The 24,398-nt window shown below is 31.0% G+C and overlaps 1 protein-coding gene across 2 annotated transcripts; it reads right to left on the bottom strand.

Moving 5' to 3' along the window:
* Positions 1-2,256: 2,256 nt before the first annotated feature.
* LOC139505518 (uncharacterized) lies at positions 2,257-24,239 on the bottom strand. Of its 2 annotated transcripts, none has more exons than XM_071295064.1 (9): positions 24,143-24,239; positions 23,132-23,233; positions 19,723-19,830; positions 19,235-19,316; positions 17,474-18,101; positions 15,080-15,119; positions 10,656-10,752; positions 4,357-4,421; positions 2,257-2,370 (listed from the first exon to the last, which is right to left on the bottom strand). In XM_071295064.1, exons 1-9 carry the CDS (start codon positions 24,197-24,199, stop codon positions 2,284-2,286), a joined length of 1,266 nt encoding a protein of 421 aa, XP_071151165.1. In that variant the 5' UTR covers positions 24,200-24,239; the 3' UTR covers positions 2,257-2,283. The 2 variants fall into 2 exon arrangements, with proteins under 2 accessions (XP_071151165.1, XP_071151166.1); XM_071295065.1 differs by having other exon boundaries at positions 10,656-10,749.
* Positions 24,240-24,398: the final 159 nt, after the last annotated feature.

The following is a 24,398-nucleotide window of genomic DNA, read 5'->3' as shown; positions in this document are numbered from 1 at the left end:
TGTTAAATATTCATACATGTATATTGGTGTGTCAGATCAGAATACATTGGAATAATATTTCCATGATACAAAACAAAACCAGAAAAATATATATGCATGCACATTCATTTAAAAAAGCACATATGAATCTGGAAAAGAATTCATGATTGTACCAGAAAAAATAGTATTTGATATCTCCACAAAATTTTAATAAATCCACAAAAGATCCCAATAGTCAGTTTATATCTAAATCAATGCAAAAATACAAAGAAAACATTGGACCAAGAAAGACAACTCCAACTTGTTCAGAGTCATCTGATTGCATACTGTACAGGTAAAAAATGGCCGCCGGAGAATTTGACATACCATTTTCATTCGTGTTTATTCACACCATTGAGCTAGAATTTTGACTCTGGAGTTATTTTTTCCATAAAACTTTGATAAAGGAACACTCGATAGGTGTTAATTACCGTTTGCAGTGTTAATTTAGAAGATGGAAGGAATAATCATAAACCGGTCACAAAAAAAAAAAATGATTTCTCAAATAAAACGTCATTTTCCTCCAACAAAAGGTTAAAACATGTCAAAGTATGTATTGTCATGTAAATTTGTTTGTATTGCAACGATCCTTTCATACTTAAGTGTAAAACTATCGAGTTTGAACCCGATTTGATGAGAAACAACAAAGATACAAACGTTTTTTACAAAACGTCACTTTTTCTTCAGTCACACGTCAAATTAATTCAGGCCTGGTAAACAACGTCCTGAAATTTGATCAGGTCACACAACGTCACGGTAAAAAAAAATCAGTAAGGAAAGTGTTAAAGAATATAATAATACAATTGTTGGTTCAAAAAACCATTCTGTGCCACCAGTTCCTTGATGTTAATTTTTCTAACACGATTTCTATTGAACAAATTACCAGTATTTATAATTTTAAAACAAAAAAGGGAGAAATAAATATGTATTCCCCTTCAAGGCAGACTTCATGCTTTACCACAAAGTCCTAGGTACAGCCATGGCTTGTAAAATTGCTTTTGGGGTTGTAAAATTCAGACCAACAGAATTCAAATAAAAATTTTAACAAATCAAGCTTCTGGCTTATGGACTCGTAACTTATGTGTGAAGGCTGCAAAGGAAAAGATTTCTCTATGTCAGCATACTAAACATTTTCTTCTGAAAAAAAATACCGAGATAATCCTTTCCTTCTCTGGAGAATTGACACCTACAAGTACGTGGGGTACTATTTTCATGGATTTTGTTGGAACAGGAGACCAACAAATTCAAAAAATTTTCACCATAACATTAATTTCCTTAAGGCTTGTAGGCAGAATTTTTGTAAACCATGAAATCAGGTATACATAAAAAAAACAAAATTTCTTGAAAAAAATAAAACTAGAGGCTCTTTAAGAGCCTGTGTCGCTCACCTTGGTCTATGTGCATATTAAACAAAGGACACAGATGGATTCATGACAAAATTGTGTTTTAGTGATGGTGATGTGTTTGTAGATCTTACTTAACTGAACATTCTTGCTTCTTACAATTATCTCAATTTATAATGAGGGGTCAACTGACCTTTTTGGTCATGTTGACTTATTTGTGGATCTTACTTTGCTGAACATTATTGCTTTATACAGATTAATATGTAACAACATATAAAAGTACTAAGGGTATTGAATGAGCCAACAAATTTCCAATTCAGGGGCAGCAACCCATTGGATTAAATTCAGTTAAATTTAGTTTCAGAGGAGAAGATTTTTGTAAAAGATTACAAAGATTTACGAAAAATGGTTAAAAATTGACTATAAAGGGCAATAACTCATATAGGGGTCAACTGACCATTTTGGTCATGTGAACTTATTTGTAAATCTTACTTTGCTGAACATTATTGCTGTTTACAGTTTATCTCTATCTATAATAATATTCAAGATAATAACCAAAAACAGCAAAATTTCCTTAAAATTACCAATTCATGGGCAGCAACCTAACAACAGGTTGTCCGATTCACCTGAAAATTTCAGGGCAGATAGATTTTGACCTGATAAACAATTTTACCCTTGTCAGATTTGCTCTAAATGCTTTGGTTTTTGAGTTAAAAGCCAAAAACTGTATTTTACCCCTATGTTCTATGGCAGCTATCTTGGTTGGTTGGAAGGACGCCAAGTGATGAGAAAAGCTCACTTAGCCCTTCGGGCCAGGTGAGCTAAAAAGAACAAATGATACCTAAAAAGTAATTGAATCAACATATTGAAGAAAAAAGTAACCCTACCTGTCGAATTAGAGACAACTGTGAACTTGTGACTTTCATTTCTGTATTTTCCATTTCATTCCCTCAAGGGGAGATAACCCATCCACCTCACACTCCTCCTTTTCTACTGGCTCTTCTAAAGTCTGTAAAACCATTAAAAAACATTATTACAAAACAGACAATGAAAAATCTTTCTAAATTCCTGTGTCTAGATAAAACCTGAAATGGAGAAACATTCACTGCAATAAAACTCTGATGGATCTTAAGTAATTACATCATATTATTGCCATTAAACCAGGATGAAGAAAAAGTTCTTTCAGTTCAAAGATACTTAATATTCTAAGTCAGAGTACATAATCTTTATGCCATAGAGTTACATAGAATTGAATAAAGATTTGTCGGCTCATTCAATACCCTTAGTACTTTTATATGTTGTTACATGAATTTAGCCTGCAGAAATGATATTATTCAAAAGTACATTTTCATATCAATATTTATGTCAAAGCCACCATTATTACACAAATTGATATCTGATGTCAGAAAAAAATATTCTAAAATTATCAATTAATAAAACTGGAGACTAAACTAAGCCTGTATTAAGTAAATAATCTGTAATCAATGTCTTGGTTGCAAACTATTGTTTCAAAAAATAGGATCGGAAAAGGGCAAACAAACAATATTTTAATTCAGGCCAAATAAGTCTGAATTCAGTTATGGCCCTTGACAAAAACCAAAAGGAGCTATTTTACACCAATTTTAATATTCCATACATTTTCTTCAAATCATAATACATGCAATTGTAAGACATTTGGAAAGACCAATAGATTAAACCATAATATGTCTGGTCTACAAGCATTTGCAAATTTGAAGCAAATTTTTTTTTCTTTAAATAAACCAAAAGCTCTCTTTTAATGGACCTGACTCCAGCAGTATGCAATCAATATGGGTCTGTATACATTTAATTCAACACTCCTTCAATCCAATTTTGTAGTGTGAAGCTATTGTTTCATTTTTTTTTTTAATATTTCAGTACGATCCTCAATCTTTAAAGAAACTGGCAAGTATGAAACATCAGAAGTATCAAAAATCTGATAACTGAAGACTGATGTCTGTGGTTTAGCATGGTACGTTTGCCAGAACTTTAACAAACAGTTTCTACCTAATGTAAACAAGGCATTTAATGTGTAAAGCAGTGATGTCTTACTAGATAATGGTTAATGATGTTTTCAATAGTCACATGCAGATGTATAAATGATGTTTAAATGATACTATCATTGCTAGTAATAACCTTGATTTCTTAATGATATGCAACATGTGTTTACATTTTTGATTACATTTTTGATTACATTTTTGATTAAAGGAAATGTGCATCTATTTGATTTGATTTGATTTTATATGTTTTTATCACCACTACCACTTTTGGGCTATTTTATGATGTAGGAAGTCGGAGCCCGAGAAAACTACCAATCTTCAATAGGAAAACTGACAATCCTAGTCAATTAAGATTGGTGTCGAGTGCACTCACATGAGTGTGGCTTGAACTCATATCAGCTTTGACTGGCTAGTGATTACAGAAGTAACTACTTAAACCACTCGGCCAACAAGGCCTCCAAATGTGCATAGAGACAGCAGACCAACAATTGAAAAAATAAAGACATAATTTACATTGTTTGGTTTAAGGTCTGTGATTTTTCTAGGAAAACTTTTCACAATTTTAATGATAAAATACAGGTAATTTGTACCCCCTCCTCCCTCTATCTGCAAACTATTTGACCATTTCATAATGAGAGAACCAATGCTAATTTGTTACATAACCGAGATTAACAGATAAAAAAAAGGTTAAAAAATACTGATTTATAATATCATAATTTAAACTACAGGCTCTAAAGGTCTTTAAGAACCTGTGTAGCTCACCTTGGTCTATGTACATATTTAACAAGGACACTCTCCAACAATGTAGATGAGAACAGAATTTATGACAAAAATTCGTTTTTGTTGTTTTTTCATGACTAATAAATATTCAAATTAATTTCCCAAAAATAGAAATACAAATTTTAAATACAACAATTGTTTCTTAAATTTTTTTTAACTCCGTATACAAGTACAATATATGAGCATCAACTACTCACCAGCTTTTCAAGTTTGTTAGTTAGAGCTGAGGTCAATGACAAGCCAGAGTCATTACTACTAGTATCTACAAAATAAATCACCAGAGAAAAATAATTTAGAAACAATCGATTCCTATACTATAAACATAAGGAGATTGCAAACTTCTCAGCATGCAAGGGCAAAATAATGAAAGCTTCAGGACATTTCTTTCCTTTACTGATTCTAAAAAGATAAAAGATCAAAATTAACAATGATTTCTGAATTTCAGTCATACTTATAAATGTATCATGAAATTGAAAGAAAAAAAAACTCGAAAAAAATTGTTCACTGTAAATTTTTCTTAATTTCATAATATATATACTGATGACTCAAGTTCATGGATTGAAGACAAATCATAATCTTGTGGATACTAATTTTTGGTTTTGACAAATTCTGCATACCAAGCTATTGTTCAAGTCAAATTTGTCAATTTTTTTTTTATATAAAGTATAACTAAATGATCTTGTAAATACTATAATGTGGTTATTTTTTAGGTGCTATTTACCATAAGTCACTAAAAAAAGAAAAAAAAACACTGCATTATTGTCATGCGTCAAGTAAGTTGGCCATATTGGATATTAATACCTTGTTCACACGACGACAACAAATAGGATTTGAAATCTGATTTAAAAGCGGACAATATCAGTTTCCAATCACATATAATTCCAAAGTGAAAGCTCATTTTTTAATCGGAGACAAACCACTTGATGTAAATGGTTTGACATCCAATTTCAATTAACATAGGAATTTGATTCTAGAATATTTGTAGTTAAAATTGAGAATGGAAATGGGGAATATGTCAAAGAGACAACAACCGTACCAAAGAGTAATACCTATCTACACAAATTAATGTTCTTATCCAAAGTAGAACAGTGTGAAGGCCTATACCGTTTCCGTTTTAATGCTTCATAAACTCATGTACATGCATGAATGTATGAAGAAAGTATTCTAGACTCACAATTCGCCTTTTCAGAATCTAAGAATTCTGGGTAATACTTTCAAAAGTGTACACCAAAACGTTGTGATTGGTTAAATATGTCCTAGACAATGGAAATTCATCCAATGATGTGACGTTATTTTCATATTGGGGTATGAACAATGAAATTACCCCATAGTCCTTAGGATTCTGAAACGGCCAATATACACCTTACAGATCCACTTGTGAAGGCAAACCTGGATTCAGTTTTTATTTAATGGTAAATCCAAACAAACCTCAGATTTCAGATGTTCTCTTTGAATCTAGCACAAGTGTGAACAATGTATCAGAGCATAATTTTGATAAGAAATCAAATTCAAACTTATGTTTATATTGTGTACTGAATAAAGAAACAATAATGTGTCCATAGTACTCAGATGCCCAACTCACACTATCATTTTCTATGTTCAATGGACTGTGAAATCATGGTCAAAACATAATGCCTAGGTGGGACATAAAAATAGGCCCATAGTAATGGTATCCATCTTGGTTGGTTGGCAAAACATAATTCAGAAAAAAGGACCAGAACATAAAAATTGAAAAAAAGCATGCTACATTAACAGATTGAAATACCGTTATAGTAGTAAACAGCAATAGTGTTTGACATATTGGGCTTGTGGACTAATTTTTGAAACCAGTGCTGGCCTCTTTTACTTCAGTTTAGAAAATGAAAAATAAACACTACAGGAAAAGTATGTAACAACTTCAAAGGAAAAGAATATAAATAAGTTTACCAAAGACAAAAGAAAGCAAAATGATGGCCATATGCAACACTGACCCTTCAATGCAGGCAAGCTAAATATTTAATTTGATTTATTTTCAGTGACCAAAAATTGATTCAACCTTGTAGACTAAAGAACTATACATTCTTATGCATAATAAAAATTCTTCTCTTCTATCAGGGTTCTGCACTTGGATTCTTTTAATGATATAGGAAATAAATCAAAATGTAATATAGGTATCATTATCATTACCCATCTGCAAGATGTATGGAAAATTTATTTGATATCTAATTGATATGTCTGTGTTTGAATTATCAAGATAATGATAGAAATGTGGTCTCTCTCTACCTCTCTCTCTCTCTGGTTCATTTTGGAAAATTATTAAAAATATATTGAAAAACTTAGTAAATATTTCACTACTCTACTCTTAGAATATTTAGCTAAAGTAAAGAATCAAAAATGTCAAGAATCTGAATGCAATATTAAGCAATATATACCTCATGAACCAAAGCATGACTTCTTTATCTTTTTTATTATAAAAATGAAATTCAAGGTTGTTTTTTATTAGTCATAAGCAAACCTTGTCCTTTTACTGAATAGTCCAGCAGTAAAAAAGTTGATAATGAATCAGTTTGGCAACATACAATACACTATAAATTCAAACAAAACAGTTTTCGCTGAACTAGTACAAATTTTTGTTTAGCGTCCAGCTGTAGCCCCCATAGGTAAGGGATTATCTAAGTTATGTTGAAGACCCAGTGGTGGCCTTGGGGTGTTTTCTGCTCTTATGTTGGGTTGTTCTCTCTTTGACACATTCCCCATCTCAATTCTAAATTCTATTTTTCTTAATGTGTCAAGACATATGTATAACACTTATAACTGACAAGTATAAAAAAAAACATTGACAACCTCAAGCAATAAAACTAATCATTTCTTACACCATGGTGTCATTAATCGTATCATGTATTTATCCTAGAACTAGGTACATGCAGTTCATATCCAGCTTTAGTCAATTTTAAATGTATAAGTATCATGTATTTATCCTAGAACTAGGTACATGCAGTACATATCCAGCTTTAGTCAATTTTAACTGTATAAGTATCATGTATTTATCCTAGAACTAGGTACATGCAGTACATATCCAGCTTTAGTCAATTTTAACTGTATAAGTATCATGTATTTATCATAGAACTAGGTACACATGGTACATGCAGTACATATCCAGCTTTAGTCAATTTTAACTGTTGAAGTATCATGTATTTATCCTAGAACTAGGTACATGCAGTACATATCCAGCTTTTGTCAAATTTGACTGTATAAACTATTCTGTATAGGTAAAAAAGTTTTTTTTGAAATTTAAGGGTTAAATTATATCAATTTTGGGAGAAAAATCTTATGGAAAAAAAAGATGGAACATTATAGAAGTTTCCTGATTAAAAATGTTCCAATCTTATTGTTTTTGGCATTGGCAAAGCGAAGATAACATTCGTTGATAATGGCATTGGTAAAGTGGAATTTAACATGTTTCAAATCCAATATTACTTTAAATATACCAACTTGTGTGTAATTGTCTGAATATTTTGTTTGTTCACAAAAACTTTTAAACCTAATCAACATGTTTCACAATAAGGATCAATGCATAGATAAACTTTAATCTCAAATTTAAATCTCATTATCTTCTAAATGAGCCTACCTGCTGCAGAGAATTGCTTTAAATTCAAGTATGAAATTTGTAACTAAAATACTTTCACCTTGAACACTAATCCCTCACTTATACAACTGCAGGGCTTATGATCAAATTTGAAAATTGTTCCATGTAATTGATAGGTATAATTCTAAAAGAATGCAATTTACATTTTAAATTCCAAACTTTTGTTTGCTTTGGATCAAGATATATATACAAAAGTCTACATCTTGATTTATACATACAATCATGTATATATACATTCAATTTTCTCACTACTTACTGTTTAAATCTTTCAACTACATGTGATTAAAATAATTAGATTTTTAAAAGCCGTTATATCTCATGGTATGACTGATACGTACTATACAACACTTTAATATCTTTTTTGCAAAAAGATAGAAGTATTTTATTTTGGCTATCAACAATGAGACACTAGCCTATTAACACTGAGGTTGTTAATCTGAACCCCTCTTTGACATGATGATACCCTCAACATTTTGGTCGACTAGCTAATTTTGTTGAAAAAGGTGGGCTTCCTTTACCAATAAATTAGGGTGTCATGAGACAGCAAAGTGCGCTGAAAGTGGCATTAAACACAATCAATCAATCAATCAATAAATATTAAGTCTTAAATCATTGAATTCACAATAAAAAAAAACAGTAACTAGTTATTAGGGCCTTTCTGCAAAATTCCTAGTCATAGCTCATTACTGACCTTGAAACGTTATTTGCTGGACTAAACAAGTACAACTGTAAGAATAATTGCATTTACCTAAATATTCTCCTGATCAAAGTTTTCTAGATAATAGTCCCTCAAGAATAGATTATAAAGACACTTCTGTTGACAATAAAGCACATGTAATATCCCTTCCTGATATCAAAATACAAATGTAATTGCTTTCACTAATTAGATGCATGTGTTTTACAAATGAAGACTTGGCATACATGTAAGTAAAGCCGAATACCAGTTCAAACCAAGGTGATAATCACAAAATATCCCAGTACAATATAAGGCCAAATAAAAATATATGTGTGGTTCCAGTAACCCTACCGTCCCTACTTTTTCGGCTTAGAAATAGCCTATCCTACAGATTTTATTGTCATTTTTCATTAAGCACTGTTAAAGTCAGAATGTTTCTCTCCCATAGACTCAATGTAAAAAAAAAAAACATAAAATAAAAAATAAAAAATCCCTACCTACCTTCCCTAACTTTTTTTCAGATGTAACTGGAACCAACATATTTTTTTATTTGGCCCAATTACAAACAATATTGTCAGTGTTACTTTTTCCTTTAATTAGGATTGGAGGTGCATTCTATTTTTTGGGGGATTTGCTATCTAATATTATGTGTAAAATTAAATTTGAAATATTTGCCTTGAATAGAGGAATGATTTAATACTTGAAGAAACCAGAACTATGATAAATCTCTCAAAAAGATAGCTCAAAGCAATTTCTACTATCTCACTTTTAACTTGCTAGTCTGAAATTATAGGCACATCCTCAGATACTATTAAAGTGTTTAACATCTGTGTAAAGTTTCACCAATACACATCTATCATGTTAGGAGTTTCCTTTACAAAGCAAAAACAGAAAAACAGACAGACAGACACCTACAGGGTGATTTCTGTATTCCCTTCAAAAATTGACCTAGAGAGTTCAACATTGTTATTTTCAGGCCTTATCAAAATGAAATTTTAATTTAATTACTTTACTATTAATTATCAAATATTGATTTCAATGACAAGTAATTTTGACAAGATGACTATAAATTATTAATAGATTAATCATATCTATTTATTTATAATGTAAACATCCTCGTCTCTGACTAAATATATAAAGTTAGTACAGAAGTATGGTAAGATGGTTAGGCAAACCAACACTGCTTATGATAATTATGGCTAATTTAGGGTCATTTCAGGTTTTGACCTTAAGTATTTAAATGAAATAAATGTAGATATTATGGTCCACAAACCTGTAAGAGGTAAATCTCAGTTATATGCCTGAGGCTTAAGATAATAAATATGGTTTCCTCTTTACTTCCTCCTATTACATAAACATGGGTAATTGATTTTACACTTTAAAGTTATTTAATATTTTAAAGATTACAAAATGTGTCAATCATTCAAATTTGACATGAGTTGTTTCAACACCTTTAAATGGAGATTTTAGAAATTCTATAAGAAAAAAGATATAATATTGATTGATTGAAAACAAAAATTTCACAATCTATTTATTTTCCTCCTAATCAGCAGTGCATCTGTAGAACATTCAAAATGTCTTTCCAGGATTGCACAAACATTATATCTGGTGAAATATGCATGACGGTGTGCAGGAACTTTCATACCTGACATTTTGTACAACTATAACATCCTAGTATTTTCTCCTTTTGAATTTTACCCCCCCCCTTTTTCTCTCCCCTCAATTAGCAGTGCATCTGCAGTAGATGCCAAATGCCTTTCCAGGATTCCATCTACATTCTCATGCACTGTATCTGGAGAAATATACCCTACAGTGTGCAGGACAGTTCAATACTTAATTCTTCCTTTGATATGGTGTACAACTATAGGTACCATGCTACGATTTTCGCATTCACAATTTATTCACCCTTTTTTCAATCAGCATTTCAACTGTAGTACAATAGTTTAAATGACTTTCTAGGATTCCATTATTCTCATAATATCTAGAGAAATATTCACTACAGTGTGCTAGGCCTTTCAATACTTATTTATCCACTGACGTTTAGTACCACTTTCAATACTAACTTATCCACTGACGTTTAGTACCACTATCAATACTAACTTATCCATTGACGTTTAGTACCACTATCAACAAATCAATCAAACTAATAAAATCATATCACATTTAATTAGTAGAAACAAATAAAGCTAACTTACCTTGATTTTCAATACACAGATCTGGTTCCCTTATCACAGTATCTGGTACCCTAACCTCCTCCTCCTCTTTACTATAGGAGATACTATCAACCGACTGCTACAAGAAAAGGATCAGTCATAAATTTATCACACAATAAATATATTCCCAATAAACAACTTGAACTTCTAAAGTATCTAACATCAAAGGGTGCAGATGAAATAAGAGGTACTTCATTTATCCTTTACAATTTTTGTGGCTGATTCACTTTTTAAAACAGATCGACAAGAGAAATTACCTACACTATTGAATAAATTACATGTATTTTCTCCACAATTTTGCTCAGAGCAGATTTTATAAGTTTAAGTCTGACATATAATTTGCTTTACAATTCTTGCTATAGGCTAAGAGTTTTATACACTTCACAACTTGAAATTGCAAATTTAATTTTGATTTTCTTAAGATAACAAATGTGACCATCTTTAATTTCTATAATATGAGGAAATTACAACAGTTAGGTAATATACATGTATTTACAAAATGTCATAAGTGTAACTTGAAGGAGTTAATATTACTGTTATTATTGGCAAATATACAAACTAGCATGTGGCAATTAAATAAAAAGGAAATCACAATTGTTATTGTTTTCCTTTTCATCACATTAACAAACCTACAAACAAGAGGTCCCATTGCCCCTACATATTTTGGCTGCTTATTTACTTCATAAATATCAAATAAAAGTTTATTCATAACAAATTTGTTTCCAATCACAAAATATTCTTTCTTATTTCATATTAAAATTGAATTATCTTAACTGTTAACAAACAAAACATACAATAAAAATACAAAAAAATAAAGAAAATCACTTATCATCATGATCATAAGAAACACGATTAAAAAAAAAATTAAAAAAATCATTTTTTTCTTGAATATATATTCCTTTTATTAATCACAACCATGTTTTTCTTGAATATAAATTCCTTTTATTAATCACAACCATTTTTTTCTTGAATATATATTACTTTTATCAATCACAATCATTTTGCATTTTTTAATTTGCATAATTTTCAATGCAGTTTAAATCAAATTCATTAATAATTAACTTCTTCCTTATGAGGTCAATGTCTTACTTCAATATATATGATCTTAGGCCAACTAAAATTAATTAGTAGATTTTCATCCAAATTTTTGTAAAAAATGGGGCGGGTGGGAGGATTTTATCTTTTAAATTTAATTTCATATGAAACCTTCTTGTCACGTGTTATTCGATCATATATGCAAGTGTAATAATAAGCTTATATCATGTAAATACATCCATTAGATATCGTGTATAAGACAATAACAATCAAAACCAAGGAGTAACCAAAGACTCATAAAACCAAAAGACATTTGCACCATCAGTTACAAATAATAAGTAGGAAACAACACAAACTCCACTAAAAACCAGGAATGAAATCAGGTGCTCCGGAAAGGTTTAAGTATTTCCTGTACCGTATACGGCACCCGTCATGTTATTTTTTTGTTCAGTTCGGTAATGATGGAAGGTTGTTATGACTGAGGAAGAATATCACTGAGATATGATTTCTGACACACTTTTGTCATAATGGCCAATCAGCTCATGATGGCAACTATACAATTGAGTAATGATCTTAATTTGATGATTCATAGCCCTGTCTTAGCAACTTTTGAGAAAGCAGTATTCTTCGTTCAACAAAATCAGCGTACATGTACTTTGAGCTAGCTCTAGAGTAACGTATTAATATTGAGACACATTTACTCCATATGCTGGTGCCGCTTTTTCAAATTCGTATTCAAGTATATATCTCTGATTGGCCACCACTGTTCTACATGTAATTGCCGCTTTAGAAACCTATTTTATAGTAAACAGCAGAAATGTGAGGAAATGCTCTCTTCAGTTGGACTACCTACATGAAATATTATTTTGCTTTCTAAGCTATGTTTTGTTGTCCGAATAAAATGAAGCAAATTCATTGGTATGCAACACTGTGACGAGTACGATAAGTACAGAATGAAATGAAAACTCAAACAGTGTTGAAATAATAGGGTTGGTCTTTAATATGCAAGATGCAAATATAATTACAATGTAGAACAGAGTTGTTAAATGACTCTATCGTGGGTATTGGGACAGAGGATGTTTGCTGTTTTTTTTTGTTGCAAAAAAACGAAAGGCATGGATAAATTTATTTCTAAGAGCTTGCTGTAAATTAATAAATTAAAAATGCGTATGTTTGTCGATTTTCTGAACTCAATATACGGTCATTAATCTAAAAAGTTCATGCTTGTGTCAATTTCTTTATTCCAGTCAAATGTGTTCCACGATTCTGACGCTTTTGGGTTTCCTTCACAGTCCAAATTTCTTGACACAAAGTCATTGTATAAATAAAATAAATTCAAGGTGTTTTACTCGCAAAAATTTGTCATTTGTGACATAGTGTACGGCGATTTGCGTTCTTTGACACAGCGAATATTTCACGCCCTTCTCATAATCAATCTTTTAATTTATTCTCGGTAAATGATGTTGACATCATAGATCAGCAGAATATATCGACTTAATCATCCAGTTAGAATACTCTAAGAAATACGAAAACCGAAATTTTAAAACAGGAAGTTTTACACGAAACGAAATATCGACGGTTACCGGTAACGGAAATGAACAAAATCCGGAAATCGTAATTTTTTCAAAAATAAAAAAAATCGGGGCGGGAAGATTTCAGAGGGGCGGGCGGGGATGAAAATCTATCAATTAATTTTAATTGGCCTTATAGTAAGAAAATATTTTTCTTCCTTTTATAAAATAAAATTCCCATTACAAGTCCTATCAACATTTTTCAGAAACATAAATAAAGACTTTTAACAAATTATAGCTTAATAACTAGGGCCATTAAATCAGGGAGAACTTTGATATTATGTCCATTACTGGATTTTTTACTTTTAAGGAATCTGTCTTTCTTTTTAATTGATTTGCAGTTTTTTTTATCTATACCAAGGCAGTTAGGAGGAAAATAAACTAAAGGCTCCAAGAAGAAGAATCAGGCAATGTAGAAGAATTTCAAAACATGGTGGGAAAAAACCTGCCAACCAGCCAACCTATCTATCCTATTTTGAAGTTAATGTTATCCTCAGTTAGAAATGGTAGTCTATCCAGTGCACACACAGAAAATTTGTTAGCTAGCAATCAGAAGCTATTTATGCGCTTAAAAATTGTAAAATATTTGCGGTTAATAAAAATTTTGCAAATAAAATTGAAATAGCTGCCATTAAAAATCTATTAGGTCCACTTTGAAAAGAATCTTTAATGTCATGCTCATTTTTTATTTGAGGCCTGAAAATTGTCAATAATAATCTACAAATATACATTTAGGGTCATAAAGTAATCTACCATCCAAGGTCTAAGGCCTCATTGGCAATGGTGCAGCATCTCTTCATTTTCATAGAGAGCATGGTATGAAGTAATCATTTCTTTAAGGTGGTACCTAACACTACAGGGAGATAACTCTGTAAAGTCAGCTAAACGTTTTAAGTACGTTGTGTTGTAAAAGGAATATTAAGCTTCTCAATGATCAAAATTGGTGGTTGTCAAATTGCTATATAACCAGTGTTATATTTCTGACAAAACAGTTGGTTCAAATTTTTTTAAATTTTATATTTTTGTTAAAGTGTCAAAGTAAAATAAGTATTTTATGAAAATTAAAAGAGCCAAATTAATTTTAGTGAAAGTGTTGGGTACCACCTTAAGTTTTAATGGAAACTGAATGAGTATTTTTGTATGTACCCCAATGACTATAAAATCATCATAACTAAACTTGACCATTAATTTTTGCAGTAAGAACACATTAGTATTTAAGAAGCATTGGTCTAGTAGAGTATGAGAACACAGAAGCAAGATTAAGTCCCATTTTCCAATATATCAAGGACCATAACTCCTGAACAGTAAAGGTAAATATCATGAATATAGAACTTGATCTCCATTTTGTCATCAATATTTCCAATGGTATTTCAACTGATTGGGCGGAGCGTAGGTTTTAATTTGCATAAGGACAGTTTATTTGAAGATGTGTGTGATAAGGATGATTGCCGTTATAATTATTACTGATTTTGAATCACCTATCAGTGTCATCAAAGGAATTTACAAAAGAATGACTGGACACTTCATTAATGAGTTTATCCTAAAACACCTTTCTATAGATGGACTGGTTTATTATGAGCGAACCCGATAAACTCCGCCCAGTCAAGTGAAATAAATCGAGTAATAGTAACATAATAAATTTGAAAACCATTAGTAGAAGGGTTCATAAGCTATCACAAAATAACTGTTGGCAGCCACCCCTGTATTTCATTAATCTAAAAACTGTTCTTTTTTCTTTGGAAAACCGAGTTAAAAAGGATAAAAAAAATGGACTGAAGCAGATAAAAAAAAACAACATACCTTTGAGGAAGGTTCTTCTTCATTGTAGGAATCTTCATCTCTGAAAGAAAGAAAACAAAATGTCCTTATTCATCACTCCAGAATATAAAGCATATTTGATAATATTTTCCAAAACATAGTCAAATATTATGATAAATTAAAGACACCCTTTACAATTCAATCAAATATATAAAGTTATTCCAGTTTTGAGATAAACAATGGAATAAGTAATAGTCCTTTATTGTCATCTAAAAATCTGAAGCACTCTGAGTAATATTGAAAAAGTATTTAATCAACAATTTTCTAAAGAATTTAAAATTGCATGCTTTTATTGAAAATGCTTTTCACTTTATTTATATAAAGGTCAGCTGTTGGTCTAAGTCTTAAAATATAAAATTATCACTTTCTTCATACATATACATCAGGAACACTTCAAGTCAAAACTACGAAAGTTTGAGGACCAACAGATACCATACTTCAACCCTTTCCTCCATAATGACGCCTTTTGACGTCTGTGTAGTACCCCATTTGTAACGCTGTGACTATGAAATGTCTGCATCAGACTTAATAAAATTTGTATCTATATATGAAAAGGATATTCATAAGAATATCTGACTTAAATTTATTTGATGATTTTTTTATTTTTTTTTGCAATGCATTAATACTTTAAAGCATGTTTTCAGCATTTGATTGAAAAATCCTATGCAAATCAAGTATGCAAAAAAATAATTTCCATTGAGGAAAGGGTTAAATAATTTCTAGATTTATCAATGAAAGATTAAAGAAAATGTAACACTTAATGCCCACCTTGCCTTGTGACAGGGGCATCCAAAAACCCCAAAAACAACAACAAACCAACACTTTATGCATTTGATGTGTCCAAGGTGCATTCAAATACTTAAATTGTATTTAACCACTAAATCTTAAAAAATCATTGATCAAGTACAAGGGGACATAACTGTAGCAGAAACCTCATACCCACAAGCAATGCAAATTTGTATATCAAAATGACATTTACATTCAACTTAAAACTAATTCATTAATTGGGCAAACAACGGGAGGGACCAAAGGGAATAAGCTATGCCTTTACATTTATTGGAGAAGTTGCTTTTAGTGGAGAACAATTTAAAAAATTTCTAAGTTGAAATGACAAAAATCTAAAAGTTCATTGGACAGTAATTAACATGCACATCTGAGTACTGTGGGTTCATTATTATTCATTGGATACCAATTTTTTGTGGATTTTTTTAGTACAGACAAACCACGAAATCAAATGTTCAACTAATAACACATTTTCAATAGGCTTGTATGCAGACTTTGGAAAAACCACTAAATCAAATATCCAGAAACATGTAAGTTATCTTTAATCCACGAAAATTGGTACTAATGAAAATAAATGAATCCACAATATTAGTATCAAACAGTTTAATGAGCGATATGTATATATGATAGACTATACAGAAGAAGTTGGGATGACATGCCAGTGATTTTGTTTGCCACAAATTACAGCCAAAATTCGGCTTTTTCCCCTAGAGAAAATTCCCAATTACTAAAAAAAATGGCTTAAAATTCCTCCCAAAAAGTTTTACGTTTTCCCCAAACAGTGATGGCATTGGAAGTAATTTTTGTAAATATCGTATTCATGTTATTATTTTATTATTATAAAGCACTTTTGAGATCCGGTTTTCTGATCAGAATCATCATGGTGTTTGTAACACATGTGGGTTTCAATGCATTAAGTACCATCATTTGTTCTGTTTCTTTCCCTTCTCCGAAAAGTACCTTTCAGGTTGAAAATGTCTGACAACCAAAATATACATGAAAAAACAGTACAAAAAAGACAGCATAGGTCAGCAAAAAATCGAAGATGTGTTTAGAATAAAATATACAAATTTCCCAATTTCATTAAAAAATATGCATTTTTCCCAATAAAAAACGGTAGAGGTAGTTTTGAAAAAAGACAACAATACCACTGCATGCTTGGTGCCAGACAGGCCTGAAGTTCTAAGTTTAATTAGGAATTACTCATAAAAACAACCTGAATAGACAGAATGCACATCTGCATATAAGGATCTAATAATATACTAAATTTCATGCTGATAGGATGAACCATGAAAGAGAAGCTGGGATGATAAGGTTGGTTCTCATATTCGTAAAAAATGTCTATGGTGAAAGGGGTATAATTCTAGATTAACTTGACTATGAACAAAATCCTTCAATTGGTAATGGTGGCATATCATAACTTATTTAACTAAGTTTGATTTAATCAAATAAAGGATACAAAATTTAGTTTTGACTGACAGGTTGATTTTATAAACTCCCATCTCCCCCCTCCCCCCCCCCCAAAAAAAACCCCAACAAATTTAAGACACTTTATACTATAAACATACATATATATGTGTAGATATCAGTTACCTGAAAACATCCTGTCTAAGGGGCTGGAATGGATAGGACAAGTGTGAAAAGCTGTAACTTGAGTACGAAACATCTTCATCGAAAACCACCATGTTATCTTTCCAACAATAATCCTCTACTCCTTTGTTGCGTGTGTCGATATTATCACCAAGATAAACGTCGTCCCCCATTATAGTACATCCACTACTTAGCCGACGTTGTGGTTGTGCCGCCACATCACAATCAGATTTACTTTCGATCAAATCAAAGGCGGATTCTGAATCTGTTGATCCAATCACAACATCAGTTTTATACGATTCCTTAGAATCGTCAATTGCGGCTTGGTAACTAAGCCTTCTCAAGCTACAAGTCATGGAATCTTCCAACGAAACAAAACTGTCCTCGTTTTCATTAATATCAATGTTTGTATCACTTTCAGAACGACAATCAAATTCTAAAATGCCATCAGTGCTGGAGTTTTGAGAAAGAAGACGATTCCTAACAACAGTATTTTCAGTGCTTACTGAGCTACAATCGTTCATGTCATTCAAGTTCTCTCTACTAGATTGTTCTTTGTTTAAACTAAGGCTATCAGTTAATATTTGAGGTAATGGTCTGTTTCCATTGAAAAAATCTATTGTTAGTGCCTCTGAAAGATAGGTTAGTACAATTGTCAATGATTTCCAAATTAAAGAAACCTTTGAGAGCATGCTCACATACCCCACGCCCCACATTGTCACTGGACAAACAAAATCTCACCAGATTCCTAAGTTCAAATATGCACATTAACATATTATGTCCTCAGTAACGACAAAGTTTCATGAAATTCTGTTGTGTGATTTCAGAGGAGTTGTGATTACAAACTGTTGCAGTAGTATATTTAGGCCAAAATTCTAAGTTCAAAGGGGCACAACTCCTAGGAAAACAATTGAATCATAATTTCCGATTGTTATGCACATCTTCGTTGTATGTCCTTATCATTTACACAATTTCATGAAATTCTACTGAGTGGTTTCAGAGGAATTGCTATGACAAGACCAAGACTGATGGACAAACTGATGGAAGGACCAAAAACATTATACCTGACGCAATAAATTGGGTGGGGTATAATTATTTCAATATACTGGTATAGTGAGGGGTTCTAAAATGCTGAATTGCTGACATTGTGATAGTGGCTCCTTTTTAATGGATGAGTTGGCATTTTGTAAGGGGTTCTCAGTTATTTAGTATGTCTATTTGGGAGAATAAGAATAATTGATTGTTGGTTCCTAAATGTCCAGTGGCAAATGTTAACTTTGTTTGAAACTTATTTAAATCCTTAAATCAAGTTTAATAGGGAACTATGCAATAAGATTTATAGGTTAAGGATGATTTAGATTTTGACATATTGTATAGTGTGTCTTTTTATGTTGTGATGTTACACCATTATTTAGGGTAAGGGTGAAGGTTGGTACCTATTAAAACATTTAAACCTGCTGCATTTGTTTGCACCTGTCCTAAGTCAGGAACCTGATGTTCAGAAGTTGTCGTTTGTAGATGTGGTTTATAAGTGTTTCTCGTTTCTTATATAGAATAAACCATTGGTTTTTCCTTTTAAATGTTTTTTTCTTTGTTTTTTCCTTTTAAATGTTTTTTTCTTTTACAAATTGTGAGTTGGATGGAGAGCTGTCTCATTAGCACTCATACCACATCTTCTTATATATATATTGAAGGTTTTAAACTTAATATTAATGATGACTGCAATATCAATGTATACATGGAGTTATTGCATAACTTTCTTACCTACGAGTGGAGAGCTTGCAGAACTACCGGTCCCAAAACAGCTACATTTGCGTAAAGATGATTCTTTTTTCTTGGACTTGTTCTAAAAAATACAACATTCCAATCTTGTTTGAGATCAAATAAAATGATTTTTTGACATACTGTCATTTATTTTGTTATCTTCCAAGGGATAAAGCAATAATTTTCAAAGAATGAACCCAAAACAAAACATCTTTCCAGAATAAGCAGGTTAAACAGATGGCATGATTTAAGTGTTAAGAAACACTCAATAAAATTTCATAACAATTCTGATGGACGATGGTTAAAAGCCTTGTGAATTGTCTTTTAACCATAATTATCTTTTAACCATATTATACTGGAAAAATTGCACCCAGTGTTTCATGGTTCTGACCAAACCCCTTTATGCATTACTCTTCATCTAAATGAAGTGTGATAAACAGAGATAGAGAAAACCAACTAAAGATTTTTTGTTTATTCTTTCATATTACCAGCTCAAATGTTGACTTTGTCAGATGAAGGTCAGATTTCAGGGCCAGAATTTCATTAAATATCCTCCTCTTGATTGTATCTGCTGAATCATTCATCTCGTTCTCAAACTGAAAAATAAAGAATGCAACTTTGTTATCCTTTCACAATACAGAATTTTGTTCAGTAATTTTTTTTTTTAAACTATCCAGAAATGAGTGCTCTAATAACCCATATATTTCTATATAATATGTCGGGGATTTTTTTTTTTTTCATTTCTTGCCGATAAATATCTGTATATAATTGAATAGATTTGATGAAAATCAAACAAATAGTTTCTACAATAGTAATTTAATATAAACTGAATATTGCAAAGTAAAATGACACTGAAAAAAACCCTGTTCTGTTAAGTATGTATTCAGGTTGCACTTTAATAAACAAATATGTATGTAATGTTGTTTGAACCCTCTTTTAACAATCTATAGTTTTTCCATTTTAAACTTTTTATTTATTTTGGAGTTATTTCCAATTCTTATGATTTTGAACTATTCTGTGAATTAGCTTAGATCAATACTGTTTATCAACTGTTTCAAAAGCAAATTCTAAAATATTGTTGTTTAAATACAATGATTGTTTCAATAAAATTTAAATTCAAAAGAGCCAACAAAGAAATCTTCAAAGTGAACAGCATCTTCAAAGGATTGGCAAAATTATCAACCTAAATGGAATCTCTGAATACATAATTTTTCCAACTATTTTTAAGTCAAATAAGAATTAGTCATATGGACCATAATTTGCTATTGGGCTCCGTTTCCTATAACTATAGAAAAGTAATAAAATGTGAATTACTGTAAGAAAAGTTGTAACTACATCTAAAGATGCCATTATTTTTATCAACATACAAGTGTATGCTACTCTTCCCTAGAAAAAAAATTGAAATTAACAAATTTCAAAAATTATACGACCGTATTTGTGTGTCGTTTCTCGCGTTACTTTTCGCGTCCGAAGTGCATAACGCTGACTAATTTATAGATAATCGTCACCGGCAAATTCGTAATTTTTGCTTTAAAATAACAAAGAACATCGACCAATAAGAATAGTGAGAAGAAAATGCCAAGAACTATAAGTATTTCTGAAGCAGGTGTAAGAACACTGTCGTTATTTTGGTTTCCCATTTCGTAACGCACATTTTAGATGGTTTAATCTGCTTTGTTGCAAAAGAATTCTTTGAAACAATATGCAAATACGAACTCTCGCGAGATGTTCAAACAGGTAAATCAGAGATGATTTACATTCTTGTTTTGTTCTTCCTCAATAATTAAGTTAGAAAATGACGTTATCGTTATGCGTTACATTTCACACGAAACAGAAGTCCATTTATGTATTAAAATTGTTTTTGTCGTTAAGTTCTAATCATTTCCGGTCATACGTGAAACATGTGACTAACATGTGATCACGCCCTTACAGCCGGATATACGAAATACTAGGTCTAAACATTGTATTTGTTTCCAACGGATGTAAGCAAAGATAATCTGTAGGCTTGTTTCGTCTTGTTTAAAAAAGGAAAATACAATTTTCAAAGAGATTGCGCCGGGGGTCTATTATTTTTCCTATGTGCATAATGTTACATACGATCTTGTGTGAAAATAAATGCCAATGACTTGACAAAATCGATTTCAGATTTGACCGACGTTTTAACACACTTCGTTTCCCAATAACGATGTAAAGGGTCCTTGGAAAATTCAATCGAAATTACGTCTCCTATCATGGTGCCGATGTTCGTTGGATTGATTTAGCTTCAGCAGTAAATATTACTGGATATTTTAGGTGAATAAAGATAATTTAATAAAAAATACATGTTAATGTACCGTTACACTTGGAATGTACAAAGTTGGTATCTTTGTCACAATTTTTAATTAATTTTTTTATTCATGTTCTGCAAACACTTATCAGAAACCCAATAAACTTGTCAAAGGAAAAGTAAACTTTTACCATGCATGACTTGAAAGGAAGTACTTTATTGATTTTAGCCCACTAAAGTAGGTTAAAATGTGGAAACCATGTAGATGGTGTACAGGTCACAAATATCACATGGTGCCTATTTCAAAGATTTTAATTCCAAGTTAAAAGTTTTTTTCTTTACTGGATTTAAAGAATTTTACATTGCCAATGATTTGGAATAAAATTTTATATAACTGGAATTACAAAACCAAATATAAATATATTTTTTTGGCCAAAACATCAAGGTACAACGATTATGGTATCCTGTATCAATGAAGAAAATATGGAAAATTCTGAATAAATTGTACTAATTGTTTTCAAAACAAGCACATATTTAGGAGTTTTATAATACTGTTACATTTAAGATGGATTTTAAGAAAAAGTATACTGTTCAGATTATTTTAAGCAGATTTTGCAATAAAATAAAACTAAAAAAATGCTTTCGGTTTCTTATGGTTTCCTGTCACGTTTAAAAAAACTTTAATATAACATTGAAAATAGATTTTAAATATTAACATGAAGCAAGTAACACTGGTAATGGTGTTTATTTATGCCTTTTGAATTATATTGTGCAAAATAAAGAAAAGAAAGATTGGTTTCCTGTTTGGTTTCCTGTCACGTAAACGGTGAATCAAAATGTATTAATTTTTTCTCAAAAAACTCAATTGTTCCATTCATACTATTCTAACACCATCACAACCCACAAAATAAAAGTTAAAATTTTAGAACTTATAAAAAGGATACAAAAAGAAACCAAAGGCCCGAATACCAAATTATGGTCCATATATGTTAGCGAGAAATATAATTCAATGAATCCACCAATGGAATTAATAGAATAACAAGAATGTGTCCAATAGTACATGGATGCCCCACTTGCACTATCATTTTCTATGTTCAGTTGACCATGAAATTGGGGTCAAAACTCTAATTTGGCATGATTTTTGCAAATAAGAAAGATCATATCATAGGGAACATGTGTACTAAGTTTCAAGTTGATTGGACTTCAACTTTATCAAAAACTACCTTAACCAAAAACTTTAACCTTAAACTTGCACAATCATTTTCTATGTTCAGTGGACAGTGAAATTCGGGTAAAAACTCTAATTTGGCATTAAAATTAGAAAGATCATATCATAGGGCACATGTGTACTAAGTTTTCAGTTGATTGGACTTCAACTTCATCAAAAACAACCTTGATCAAAAACTTTAACCTTAAACGGGACGAACGGTCGAACAAATAGACTGACAGATGAACGGACGAACAGACCAGAAAACAAAAAGCCCCTCTTCTATCGTAGGTGGGGCATAAAAAAGTAAAATCACAAAAACACTGAACTCTGAGGGAAATTCAAAACTGAAAGTCCCCTAATCAAAATATATATCAAATATTTCAAACTAATAACAATCAATTGGTAATATAAAGCCACCTACACTGATTTCATCCTGACATTCATTCTCTATATCTTTTTGAACGATTCTCCATATCTCCTTTAAATCCATTTGTCTGGAAAGTTTATTGGAATACAGATTTTCCTGTAATATAAGATATACAGTAAGCAAATTGTTTTGTCAAATTGGAGGGAAACAATTCACTGAAACATAAAAACATGATTTTTCCCTATACATTTTGATATACAAAGGCAATAAGGATGCATATGGTACAAACAACATTAAAATGTGTAATACATCATAAATAAACTCCAATTTTTTTTTTTATACAAAAGTTCAAAATAAAATAAATCCCTTCCAATTAAGGTGGTAACCAACACTTTCACTAAAATTAATGTGGCTCGTTAAATTTTATAAAATTTTGTCAAAGTATTTACTTTTACCTTTTAACAAAAATATAAAAATTTCAAAAAGTTTTAACCAACTGTTTTGTCAGAAAAATTACACTGGTTATATAGCAGTTTGACAAACACCTATTTTGATCATTGAGAAGCTTAATATTCCTTTTACAACACAACGTAATTAAAACGTTGAACTGACTTTACAGAGTTATCTCCCTGTAGTGTTAGGTACCACCTTAAGAAAGTTTTTTTTACATGTATAATGTAAGCCATCAGTAAAAGTCTTATAAAATTTAATTATTTTTTAATAGTTTTTGAGATCTTAAACTTTTTGAATTATAAAGCTATGAAAAGTCAGGAGAAACATTTTCCTGCCAAAATTTCAATGGCTAATATCTAGAAAACAATCACATTGACCTATATATTTTTTTTGCTCTTTTTGGTTCCTTTTATCAATATATACTAGTGTTTTGAAAAGTTATTTATTTTGAAACTGAGAAGCAAACTCCCTTAAGTTTTTCCTGGGTTTTTTTCTGTTTTATTTAGAACAATCTGGTTCCTTATGAATATGAGGACATAAAAATAGGGAAAAGTATTTTAATGTCTATATCCTGTATTTTAACCTATTTAATAAACCATTTTTTACACTAACCTCTAATTCATAGGATCGTAGCTTTTCTATTTCCACATCTTTTTCGCTCTTCCTCATATCATCCTGTAGGCAGTTTATTTGACCTATCAGAAAACATAATGAATATTAGTGATCAATTTAAGGGGGTAGACCTTGGTTCAGGGAGATAACTCAATAAATCAGTAATGCGTTTGTAAAAGTCAAGTTTCATCAATGTTTTTTAAGCATTTACCTGAAACAGAGTGGAAATAATCTATGTTATCTAGAAGCTTAGAAT

Source organism: Mytilus edulis, unplaced genomic scaffold (genome assembly GCF_963676685.1).
Source record: "Mytilus edulis unplaced genomic scaffold, xbMytEdul2.2 SCAFFOLD_691, whole genome shotgun sequence".
Classification (NCBI taxonomy): Eukaryota; Metazoa; Mollusca; class Bivalvia; order Mytilida; family Mytilidae; genus Mytilus; species Mytilus edulis.
This window is presented reverse-complemented; position numbering and strand designations above follow the sequence as displayed.